The sequence below is a fragment of the Equus przewalskii genome, chromosome 1 (assembly GCF_037783145.1).
Source record: "Equus przewalskii isolate Varuska chromosome 1, EquPr2, whole genome shotgun sequence".
In the NCBI taxonomy this organism is placed as follows: Eukaryota; Metazoa; Chordata; class Mammalia; order Perissodactyla; family Equidae; genus Equus; species Equus przewalskii.
Window position 1 is genome coordinate 15,391,897 of NC_091831.1, and position 12,826 is coordinate 15,404,722.

Below are 12,826 nucleotides of genomic sequence, written 5' to 3' on the forward strand. Positions count from 1 at the left end.
AGTGAATAAATGACAAGCTTTTGGGGGGTAAGATAATCATGTGCTCTTACCTCTACCCAGACCTCAGCACTTTCCATCCCCAGGGAGAGCCAGGGGTTCAGACTGTGTGTCTTCTCCCTGTTGTACAGATGAAGACTGTCCAGGTGCAGACTTGTTAAGGAGGAGCCTTCTTCCTTTTCATCCTTCCCACTTCCCTGCCACCTGGGAAAGCCTTTGGTGGAGCAGTTTTGGGCCATGACCTGTCTGTAGCCCTTGGTGACTAAATTGCATGTCGCGGACCCCTGCTGGGGTGGGGCAGAGAGAGCCTGGCTGATGGACCCACCATATGCTGCTCCCTGTGCTGCACACGAGGCTGTCTCTTGTGAAATGAAGTACCACAAGCTGGGCGCTTGGCTTAGCGCCCAGCATGAGATGACCAAACACAGAAGGGGACTGATGATGATGATGATTAAACTCAGTGTTACAGTCATTCTTTACCTTGGAGCATCCATTCTCTATCACTGAGCACTTTCGATGTGGCAGCCCCTGGGCCAAGCGATCTACCTACATTGCCTCATTTAACCTTCACGACAGCACTGGAAAGTGGGTGCAATAACTATTCCCATTACACAGATGAGGGAAGTCAGGCTTAGAGCAATGAAGATCACAAAATAAGAAGTGGCAAAGCTTGGATTCCATTCCAGGGCCGTGACATGCAGGCTGAGGCAGGAGGAATAAGTATGATTTTCATCCACATTGTACAAGTGGGGAGACGGCATCAGAGAGATTGGTGATCTGCCCAAGCCCACGCAGCAGCTATGTGGCAGAGTCTGGCTTTGGAGTCAGGGGTCCTGATACCAGGTCTGGTGCTTGTCCCACTACTGACATGGTGATGGCCACTGTGAGCAAGCTGCACACCGTGTGTCAGGTGTCCTTCAGGGGACTTCTTGGTCCTCATCAACCCAGAGAGGCTGGACGGGCCCCAGGATTGCCTGAGCCTGAAGCTGTCACTCTGGCCACCCCAGACCTGCTGCTCCGGGGGGGCGTTAACCCTGCAGGATCATGTAATGTGTGCCAGCGTGCCAGTGCGGGGCTGGGAAACAGCAGGGCATCTTTGTGCTTGCTCCATTGACCACCAGATTGTTCTTCTCACATGTGGCCAACATCCTTTGGCTAGCTGAGTAGGGAAAGCTGAGAAACTTTATTTTTTATTTTATTTATTTTCCAAATTTACAGACTTTCCGAGGAGAGGGTGATTAAGAGAAACATCCTACTGGGAAATGCGTACATTCTTTTACAAAGCTTCTGTCTCACTCAGGCAAGCTGGGACTCTTTACTGAGAGCTGGTTAGGAGTAATAGCCAATTGTAATGGCTGACATTGAAGGAAAGCTTCCTTTGTTGAAGAAACTGGGCTAAGCATTATCTAATGCAATGCTCTAACTGCTCGGCTCGAGTATGTGGGGTTTTATCAACTCCCTTTTACAAGTGAATCAGAGAGGGTAGGTGACTTACCCAAGGCCACACAGCTAGGGAGGGATAGAGCTGGGATTCGAACCCAAGTATCATTCAGCTGCCAAACCCATACCCCTTAGCTCCTCTGCTCCCTGCCCTTCAGGGCCTTGCTTCTTGATGGAAGAGACAGAGGATAGGTGAGGCCCAGAACATTTCCCTTATAAATTTTGCATGCCTGGGTACTGGTCAAGGTCTGCCTTCAATTTCGATTATGCCTGTCTGTTTCTCTCCTTTCCCCTGAGGCTGGGAACTCCTCGAGGGTTGGGTGCGTGTCTGGCTAGACTTTGGGTCGCAGCACAGCGAGGGGCCTACATGTGTCTGATGGAACCGGAGAATGACTGAGAACAAATGAGGGAGAGGATGGATGGATGCCCAGGTATCCTGGCTGATTAGGAGCGAGATGCTTTTGGAAGTGGTGCCACTTTAACGCAAACTTCACGTGTAAAAGGAAGAGGGCGTGGACCTGTTTCCGTGACGTGTTTCAGAGCATGTACGTCACCTCCAGGTGGTTAAGCTGGCCAGCTCGGGGCGACGCCTGACTCTGCCCCTTCCAGCTCCAAGACTTCTAGCAGGTGACTTGACTTCACGACCCTCAATGTCCCCATCTGAAGTATAGGCCAATATTAGTTTGTACTTCGTAGAGGAAGGGCTGTGAAAATTAAATGAACATATTTACACATAAAGTGTAAACGACAGCCACTGTGATTTCTTCCCAGGAGAGTTAATCACATAAAGAGTTGGTTTTTAAAAATTAAGGAACTTGGGTGATGGGTACCTGGGGGTTCAGTATATCATTCTCTCTACTTTTGTGGATGCTTGAAATTTCCACCTATCATCTTATTGACATTTTAAAGACAATTAATAGAAACTTAAGGTGTTAGTTTTGTTTAGGAAACAAATGCAGATATATCATGGGATAGACTGCAAAATGTACATGCACTTTTTAAATAAAACACAAGATTCGAAATAAACGAATGGCTTAAAGCAGCCACTTAGAATTTTGACCTCAGACAAAGGCTGCTCATGATCTCACAGGGCCCTTAATTTTCTCATCTTGGAAAAATCAGGAATAGTGGTGCTTCCCTCCGTGCGCTCTGATTCAAGCCGGAGAAGAGATGTGAGGGTGCTTTGTCAACTGTAATTCCAGCTTCCGATCTGATTTGTTCACTCATTTGACACGTTTCTTGAGGCCCTGCCATGTGCCGGGTGCCAGGCTAGGCCTGGGACACAGCCCTGCACAACTGTCCCTGGGATGCAGGACGGACCTGGGCGCCCTGCTGAGATCAGACCGCCCAGTGCAAATTCTGACTGCCACTCAGTCCTTGGGTAACCGTGGCGGGCCTCAGTTTCCTTGTCTGTAAAATGGGGACAATAATAGTGTAGCTCTTTCTGCACTGTTGAAAAGAGTGAAGGGGACAATAGAAGTAAAGAGCCTAGAGCAAGGTCTAGCATGCAGCAAGTGCCTAATAAATGTTCATGATTACTGCTGCCCACAGGGAGGTTACAGCCTAGTAGGGGAGGCTCACAATAAACAAATAAGCAAAATGACTTTAAAGTGTGTATGTGCCATGGAGAAATGGGGTGGCGTGATGTGACAGGAGCAACAGGTGGGGCCAGGGAGGGCCTATCCAAGGAGCTGACCTTTAAGGTGAGTCAGTCGGATGATATAAAGCAGGGCCAGAGGTGGGGACGGAGGTCAGCAGATGGCGAGGTGGGAAGAGCTGGGCCTGCTAAAGAACCAGCAAAGGCCGAGTAGTCTCAAGGTACTGGATACAGTTGGTCAGGTTGTAAACGGTTCAACCCTGAGGGGCATCTTAGACATTGTGGATCTGCATTTTTCTTTTTACCCCCATATTCTTTTTTTTTTTTTGGCACCTGGGCTAACAACTGTTGTCAATCTTCCTTTTTTTTTTTTCAAAGATTGGCACCTGGGCTAACAACTGCTGCCAATTTTTTTTTTTGTGCTTTATCTTCCCAAACCCCCCCCTGTACACAGTTGTATATCTTAGTTGCACATCCTTCTAGTTGTGGGATATGGGATGCCGCCTCAACGTGGCCTGACGAGCGATGCCATGTGCGAGCCCAGGATCCGAACCCTGGGCCACCCCAGTGGAGTGCACGAACTTAACCACTCCGCCACGGAGCCGGCCCCTTACCCCCATATTCTGGCAGATGAAATGAGTATGTTATTTCAACTAAGTCAGGATATTATGCTGGTTTTCCAGAAGCTGGAAGTGAAGTGTCTTGGGGGAGGGGCTCCTTGTTCTAATTGTTGTGAATGTGTCATTTGAGTTAGCGGAAGCCCAGGAGTTGGGGGATGGGACAGGGGTGTGACTCGGGGTGAGGCTGGCAGGGTGGCTGTAGTCACATCCTGCAGGGCCTTATAGGTCTGAGAAACAGGTTGGAGTTTGATCCTAATTCCAGCGGAAAGTCTTTGGAGGGGTTATGGATGGAGGAAACGTGGGTGTCTACAAACTTCCCAGCCATCCCTCAGGTGGCTTCGGGGGCTGGACTGAAGGGGGCGCAAGAGTAGCAGCTGGAGGCCCGGGAGACCCTAGCTGATGAGAGATGCAAGAGGTGGTCTGTGCCAGCATGACAGTGGTGGCCATGGAGAGAAGTGAGGCTCATCACGCATTTGCTACTGAGGAAAAGGGAAAGTAAACACCAAAGGGAGACGGGGAGAAGGTAGGGCTTGGAAGATATTTTGTAGCCACCGGCTACTCTCCCCGCCCCCCCTCCCCAATCCCCAAATCCTCGAAGACCCCTTCCATTTCTCCATTTCCTTTTTCTGGTTAAGATGCCTGTGCTTGATTCCCACACAGCCTGGAGCATTGTCCAGATTGGAAATCCATCGCAAGCATGTGGATCTGGGATTTTGTAATACAGGGAGTGAGGATGAGCAAACCTCTGGGGCTCGGCCTGGGGGAGGTGCAGGCGGGAGGGCCAGCCTGGGTGCAGTGGTCCAGCTTGTGTCAGCCTCAGCTGCCATCTAGGGAGTGCTGGCTCTGAGCCCTGAGCCCTCCACCTGCACTGCCCCCATTGATCTTACCCTGTGAAGTGGGGGCATCACTATTCCCATTTCAGAGGGAGAGGTGGAGGTTCTGAGAAGGTTGGTAACTTGCCCGGGTCACCCAGGCCTGCCTGACGCCAGAGCCCTCCCCTGCCCCTGCCATTCACAAGCCACATCCTGACCAGGTCTGGCCTCTTCTGCTCTGTGCACCCAGTGGAAAAGCCGCCATTTTGTTTAGTTGCTAAGTGGTGGAGGTTTTGGACTTTGGTTCTTAATCTGGGGTCTAAGGATCCCTGGCTGGGCTTCAGGGTGTTGAGACCCTGGAACTATATGGTGGGGACATACTTTCCCCCAAAATAAAGGTACAGTCTTGCTGGCCAAGGGTATAAATGTTGGCTGTTGCTTCCTCCAGGCTTAGAGCAGCGTCTGGTACATAGTAAAACCCCACTAAAGATCTGTGGAAGGAGTAAATGAATCCTATGATTAATGGCCTTCTCTATTTTTTCTTCCTGGGTCTATGGCTTCCAGGACAGAAGGACATCTTTTCATGGGCTCTTAGGGAAGATTTGAAGGCCCTCTAACATATCCTCCCCACTTCACAGGTGACAAAACTGAGGCCCAGAAACAAGCTCCCACGGGGCTGAGCTCAGGAACCTGGTGACCCAAAGACAGATCTCCTTTCCCTGAGCCCGGTGCCGCCTTCCTCTCTGCTCCTGCAGATACTGTGACGATGCGCCTGCCACCAGGAAGAAAACACACAACTGTGCAGACCCACAGGGCACAGCAGCCTGGCTCTATCTAGGATGTGCAAATCTTCCTGTGATGGGGTAGAACCATCTAGACAGGCAGCTCTAGGATTGCAGGTGACCAGGCGGCACCATGATTAAGAGTGATTTGATTTTTCAAGAGCTTTCCCTGGCATTTGAGGCTGGATCCACTCAGATTTATCTTTGCACAGTGCAGAATGCTCTCTTTGCCCATTATAGAATTCCAGAAGGTTAGAGAGGAGAGTCCTGGAGGTCAGCATCATGATATGGATGCCTTAGTCCACGTTCCCTACAGGGGACAGACATCGCTAATCCTCACCGCACTCATCTCCACTCAGCTAGAAAGGGTGCTGGCGTTTCCAAGAGCCTCCCAGTCAGTCATCACCAATCAATCTCAGTTAGCATGAGCCATCTCCTGCTAGCCTTTTGCAGGAGGAACACTGAGGGTCGAGCTGAGCTGGGAGGCAGGGGGCTGGAGTTTGGCCCCAGCTCTGTGGCTAATTGTGTGACTTTGCACAAGAGACTTAGCTTCTCTGGGCCCTGGTTTCCACTTTATTATTTATTTACTTGGCCGTTCATTCATTTCTCCAACAAACATTTATTAAGCACCTATTGTGAGCCAGGCACTGAGCTGTGAGTTGCAAGAAGTAGTTTTTCTCTATAACATGAAACCTTTTGGCAGTAGTAGTCTGTAGTTCATTGCAGCCCCGTAAAAGCTCTCCTGGTCATGCAATCATTCAGTGTTCCTTCTCCGGGCCTTGTCTCACTTTGCACTGTCCTCCTTGAGATGAGGCTTCCAGAATGTCCCATCTTTTTATAAACTGGGAGCTTGCAGAGCCAGAGTTCAAGCAGTTTTGAGAACATTGCTGAGAGAGTAACCATACACGTTTGCTCTGCTGTTTGAAATACTTACAAAAAATATTTGGATAACCCTTCGTTACCTGGGCAGACATTTCTAAAGTTTACATCACAGGCCCAAGTGATTGTGATATTTCGAGAAGTAATTTTTTCTGGCCCTTGAATTTTTTCTCTGGAAGAGTCATGTGGCAGCCCATGTTGTATATGTGAAGTATGTTTTGGAATGTTAATGGAGAGGCTGATTTACACCAGATGGGTTGGAAACCCAAGGGAAAAGAATGTATAAACGGGACACCGTGACTCAGCTCTGAGGCTACATTTTCTAAATATACTAAAGGTCAGAGATCAAGAACCCCGACATCTACCTGGGCTTTCCCTGTGAGTTTTACATTGGCTCAGCTCATCTGAATCTTGGTCCTGTTATAAAGGAGTCACTTTTATGATACTCAGCTTATAGACGAAATTCTGGTGGCATATCGTAAAGTCCAAAGCAGCTTTCACTGGAAGCTTCCTACATAAAAGCTCAGATTTGGATTAGTGTCAGTGTTTCTCAAATTGAAAAAAATTTTTTGGATAAACATTAAAAAAAATTGCTACTCACCCCCCTATCTTCTGTGCATCCTTCACCAGCCAAGAAAATTTTGCCTAGATCCCTTCTGTAATTTATAATACACAAGGAATAGGTATTTTTTTGGTCCAAATTTGCACATTAAATAACAAGTCCTATTTACTGCAGGGTATGTAGCCTGGCCTTATGCTGAGTGTTTTACATATATTATCTGCCATAATTATCCTACCTACGACTATTAACTCCTTTTACAGATGAAGAAACACACCCAGAGAGGTGTGTCCCCAGGTCACCTGAAGGCAGGGAGGCAGGGAGTGGCTCAGCCCAGATTTGAACCCTGGTCTGGCTGACCCCATGGGACCCTATGCTCTTTTCTACTCCACTTGATCCCATTGTCCATCCCCTGTCCCTGTCCTGATGCCCCCCCAGGATCAGCACCCTCAGCAGCAGATCCATCAGCAAATGTTCTGCCGTTTCACATGAACTGGCAGCTGGAGGACTCAGCCACCTCCCCCTGCCCCCACTCCCCATCCACAGTCGACGGCTGGTGCAGGTGACAGGGTATCCTGGTGGAGTAGTTAGCTGGGCCAGCCTCCAGGTTCTGGCTTCTATTTGCATGAATTGATATTGGAGGAGGGAAGGTGTGCCTTTGGGTGCTGAAGGACAAACAGGGAGGCTGTCGGCAGGGAGGTGTCTGTGGGCTGGTGGGCGAGATCCCAGAGAGGATGAGAAAGATGAGGGCCTGAAGCTGGGGAGGCTGTTTTCCTTCAATATTTAACTATTTGTTCCAGAGTCTGGGGGGTCCCCAAAGTGGACATGGCTGACCCATCTGGGGAGCTTGCAGCTGGAGGGGGAGATGGGCAACCCTGAAGTTGGAGAGACCTGAGTTCTAGTCTCAGAGTTTCTACTCTCAGCTCTGCAGCTTGCTAGCTGAGTGACCTTTCTGGGCCTCTAGTTTGTGATAGGTACAATGGGTTAATAATAATACTGACCCCAGAGTTGTTGTGATAAATGCTATGATAGGAGCCGGGCTCAGAGGAGAGGGGGGCCTCACGCTGTCTTGGAGGGCCGGGTGGTTTCCTGGAATAAGCGACTTCTAAGCTGAGACCCGGAGGAGGAGAAGAGTTTACCTGGCAGAGCAAGGGGAGAATGGGCTCCCAGTGGAGGCATCGGCTCTTTCAGGACCTGGGGACAAACCCATGTGGCTGGAGTGACTATCGTGAGGGGACTGGAACATGGCAACTTGGCTCTGGGCTGGGCCTCTTTTGGGGACTCAAGTGTCCACTTGAGTACTGATGGGGGTGGGGACATTCTCACTGCCCAGCACCACGGACTGCACCCTCGGCCCCAGAGGCCCAGAGGGTAGAGTCGAGATTATATGGAGGGTGCTGTAAGGAGTCCACAGGGAGCATTGTGAGGAGGAGTCTTTGGAGGGGGGCTTGAGGGGACTTGCTGCAGAGTGACCTCCCACCAGTCTAGGCATGCTCTGAAATGGCTGGGGGAGCCCCAGGAGTCACTGTAATGTCCCTGTAGCCGCTTGGTCCTCCTAGCTGGGCAAAGCCTGTCGTGTTCCTGTTTCTCTGACTGAGTCAGTCCGTCCACCATCAAGCATGTATGGAGTGCCTGCCATGTGCCAGGCACTGTTCGAGGATCTAGAGGATATCCCGGGGTGTAGAGGTGAGCAACACAGTCCATGATCCTCTTGTGCAGCTTACTTCCTAGCGCTGTGAGGCAGCAGTTTTAGATAGAATGGTCTGGGAAGGTGACATTTCCCAAGGTACGTGAGAGAGCAAGCCTTGTGATTCTCTCGAGGAATGTGTCCCGGGCAGGGTGACCTGCTAGAGCAGAGCCCCTGAGGTGAGACCAGATTTAGCATGTTCTAGTGGGTGACGTGTGTTTGGCTTGAGGGATGAGAGAATGGAAGGAGTGAGAGTCAAGAGGCACCGGGGGGCCAATTCATGTAGGACCCAGTAGCAGAAAAGTGACATGATCCCACTCTGGCTGCTGTTGGGGAAGAGACTATAGGTATCTAGGGAGGACAGAGGGAGCCCTTCCTTGATGTCCAGTGACAGGAGACGGGCCTGGCCTTGGATCCAGCCCTGCGACTAACGGCCTGTGGGAACCTGAGCGGGCGCCTCAGCCTGCGTGTGCTTCCATTTCCTCTCCTGTAGAATGGCGAGGGCCATTGTGAGAATTCACTGAGACCACGCATGCAGATACCCATCAGCGGTGCCTGGTTGGCTAAGTGTGTACTCACCAGGGCGATTCTTAATTACCATGATGATCATGAAAGCCACGAGGGCAAACCCAGAGTGTGCGTTGTCTTCCATGCTTCCTGAAAATCAAGACCCGCTGCTCTCTGCCCCTAGCCCGGGGCCTGCATGTCATCGCCCATCCTCCTCACATGCCCTCATGTCACTGTGACTAGCGGTCAGCAGAAAGGCAGATGGTACCCAAGGCCTTTCCACTACAGGCGGCAGGATGGAGGGGGCTTTGGTGTTCCTGCTAGTTCTGGCAGGCTGCCAAGGCTGATGTCTTGATGCAGGGGTGGGGGGTGGGCAGGACCTTGATGGAGAGGGACAGGGTGCCATGAGGACCCTGAGGAGGGCCACCCAGGCTAGAATGGGTGTGCAGAAGGCTTCCTGGAGTGGAGAGGTCCATGTTGAGTTCTCCAGGTTGCTGGTGGTAGTGGGACGAGGACAGGCATGGTCTAGACATCAAACATATTTTAAGGTGTTTGAAATCACAGCATAAGAGCAGGGGTGAGTGGGTGGGATTGAAAGAAGTCAGGGGGAGAGATGCAGCTGGAGGCTAGATTCACAAAGAATGGACTGAGGGGGTCAGATAGGAACCAGGGGACTGGTGAGGGGCTCTGCACACACGCAGGCAGTGAGAGATGATGGGACCTGGACAAGGATGGTGGCAGTGAGGATGGAGAGATTTCTGAGGTCAACTGGGCGATGCTTGACTTGGAGATTGACTGAACTTGGATGGACACAGAGGGAGGAGTGAAAACTGATGCCCAGGTGCGTGGCTTGGCAACTGGTGGGTGGTGCTGCCTTTACTGAGATCCGGCACCCAGGAGGGAGGGCAGGAGAGGATGAACTGGGCTTTGGTTGAGTGGAGGCCCTGAGAGGCACCCTGGGGAGACTCTCAGGAGGTCTGGAGCCCTGGAGGAAGGTCCAGCCCTGGGTGTGGAGGTGGGTGTCCCTGCAGATAGACAGAGGAGCCTCTTGGGTGTTGAGCTGCCTGGACAGCAGAGTGTAGAGGGAGGAGAAAAATAAAGAGGGGTGTGATTGTGCAGAATACCCTGGGAGCCTGGAGGTGGTGGTGGGGGGTCCTAGGTTTCCCTGGGTAGGTGGCCTTGGATGTGGGCAGGTAGAGGAGCAAAGTGAAGGGGGTGCCAACATGGAGATAGACACAGCTTGTAACTATGGTCAAAGAAGGTGGGAGAGAGACTACAGGAGAGGAAGTTTGGGGTCACTATTGTCAAAGGTGTTGAATGTGTCACTAAAGAGGTGGGGCTTCTTCCGACAGATGAGGGAAGCCCAGCATGGTTTTGAGCACAAGAGAGACTCACTCAGAGCTGTGTTTAATAGAACGCTCCTTCTGGCATCACTACCCAGGCATGTGTCCATGTGACACTGGTGTGCAGTGGACTGAGGGCTGGTGGCTGTCCCTGCCCTCTCCTGTTCCAATCTATGTAGCCTTGGCCCGGCCAGCTTCACTCAATGGGGATGTATGAGCAGAAGTGGGAAGGCAGCTAAAGGCTTGATGCACAGCCAGGGTAGGCCCTTCCATTCCCCATCCTGAATCTGCTTGGCCAGGCTGTCACCTGGACAATTGCCTCAGCCCGCCCTCCTGCCTGCCTTTAGGCATCACATGCTCTTGGCCTCCAGGCCATCTCTTGGGTCTGCCTCTGAGATGGCGGGGTGTTTTCTAAGCAAGCAAGCAGCCTTGGTAGGCAGAGGGCACTCTCTGGGAAAACTGTTCCCCACTCTGGCAGTACACCCCACCCCGGCCATGTGCCCCCACTGCTCACTGCCCTGCCCAACTGGCCATTGTTCACTGTTAAACGGGTGCCCGTGACAATAATATCATATACTGTTCGGACTGCTTATCGTGTGCCAGAGCCCAAGTGAAGCATGTTGCATGCATCATCTCATCTAATCCTCTTCAGTCTTATGAAGCGAGTTCTCCTGTTGTACCCATTTCACACTGAGGCTCAGAGAGGTGAACTAACTTGCTCATGGTCTCACACACAGCCAGAAACTGTACATTTGGGATTTTTAATGTATGTAGATGTAGGACAAGCACATCCTTTTAACTCAACACCCTCCCATCACTTTCTGAGCAAATCCTGGTCTCTGGGCTCTCCCGGCGGCCCTCTGCTGACCCCCTCCTCCATAACCCGGCTGCATGAAGCTTTCCCTAGGTGCCTTTTGGGAGTTGTGACTCATCTCAGGGCGTGAGGGATAGCTGGTGGTTATGACCTGGGTGGGGATTCCCCCTTGGCCGCTTCCTTGCTGTGTGTGTTCTGGGTATCGTCACTTAACCCCCTCAAACCTCAGTTTCCTTAAGTGCAAAATGGGGACCACTAGTCCCCACCTCTTAGAGTTATGTGGAGAAAATGAGATAAGGCTCCTAAGCACTTAGCATAGTGCCAGGCACACGGGAAGGACCCAGTAACTGTGGTCATTAGATTCTTCTCACTGCCCTCGTTGCCTCCAGGCATAGCGGACCCAGAAGCCACCTGGTCAGGCCTGAACAGGTGCCAGGGGCGCGTGTGGGTGGAGGAGCCCGAGGACAGGGAGGATGAATCATTGACCCCCGGAAACTCTGCATTATTAATGTCGTTATTCTCAGACTTTTAACGAGGACCCCGGGCGAGATCCCATATATGGAAGGCGCGACGCAGCCTCCGCGGCAAGCGCCTTCCAGGGTCGCGAGTTGCCATGGAGTCCTGCAGGCTGCCTGGAGGCTGACGCCCGCGGCGGTGCCCAGAGCACGGCCCGGCGCAGGTCCGCGCTCTGCGGCTTGAATCCTGGCCGCACCGGGTTCTGCCTTCGCGCGGGCCCTTGATCGCTCTTCTGGGACCCTGGGGGAGAGAAATAAACTGGCGGGGAGGGGAGCGGACTTCCCCGGGAGAGTAGGTTTGTGTGCGTTGCTTGCTGCAGGGCTTTGGTCCCCTGCCATTCCAAAGAGAGGGCGCGCAGAGGGGCCGAAGGGGCCTGAAATCCAGCCCCCGCCGCTCGCCGAGCCGTGCGCCCTGCGCGCGCCTAAGTCCGACCGGCTGGTGAGCCGCGGAGACCCGGCCGCGCCACCACCCGCGCCGCGGCCGGCTCAGGGGAGAGCCGGAGAGGAGGGGCTGGGCCTCGGAGCGGCGGGCGGGCAGGCGAGGGGCTCCCTGGCCGGGCCCTCCGCCGCGCCTGCCTTTCCCGGCCTTGCCAAGCCGGCCGCGGCTCCGCGGCGCGGGGCGGGGCGCGGGGCGCGGGGCGGGCCCGGGAGGAGCACGGGGAGGAGCCCGGGCTGCGGCGGCGGCCGCGTCAGAGCAGTGCTCCCGCTGCCCGGAGGCTCAGACCCGGCCCGAGCGCCCCCGAGGACGCGGACAGGGACCTGCTCGGGCACGGGCGCTGCGCCGGAGGCTCTTCTCGCTGGCCGGGGCTGCGCGACCATGGCGGACAAGGAGGCGGGCGGCAGCGACACGGGGCCCCGAGGTGAGCGCAGGGAGCGGGTCCTGCGGCTGCTGCGGGGCAGGCGGGGGTGGGGGTATGAGGCGCGCTCGGCCCGGCGCCCCGCAGCTCCCTCGCTGGCCGCGGGAAAGTGGGCGCCCCCGCCCCACCCTGCCCTAGCGGGTGGGGCCGGGGTCAGCGCCGCGGTGGGGCCGGGGGTCCAGGGGGCAGGAGGCGGCTGGCCAGTCACGTGCTCCGCTCCGGGTCCGGGTGCGGACACTGCGGCGGGAACTGCAGCCCCCGCCCGGCATCCTGGCCGTCCCCGCCGCGGAGTTGCGCCTCCTGCGGGGCCCGGTGGGAGTCCGAGTGAGAGCCGGCCCTCATGTCCATCCCCTGCGCGCTGTGCGGGGACACCCGCGCTTGCCCGGTAAAGGGCCGGCCGCGGGGTGGCCGCACATC

At 53.8% G+C, this 12,826-nt stretch overlaps 1 protein-coding gene across 3 annotated transcripts in view; it reads left to right on the forward strand.

The window, feature by feature from the left end:
• The window catches only part of HSPA12A (heat shock protein family A (Hsp70) member 12A), a 168,904-nt gene that overhangs the window by 83,502 nt on the left and 72,576 nt on the right, over positions 1–12,826 (forward strand). The window contains exon 1 of one of the 3 annotated variants that reach the window (XM_070592587.1): positions 11,742–12,412. The exons of the other annotated variants lie outside the window; for them this stretch is intronic. Coding sequence (XP_070448688.1) covers positions 12,370–12,412 — 43 coding nt within the window. The 5' untranslated portion in view covers positions 11,742–12,369. Of the gene's footprint in view, positions 1–11,741; positions 12,413–12,826 lie in introns of those variants that run through there. 3 annotated transcript variants of the gene reach the window in all.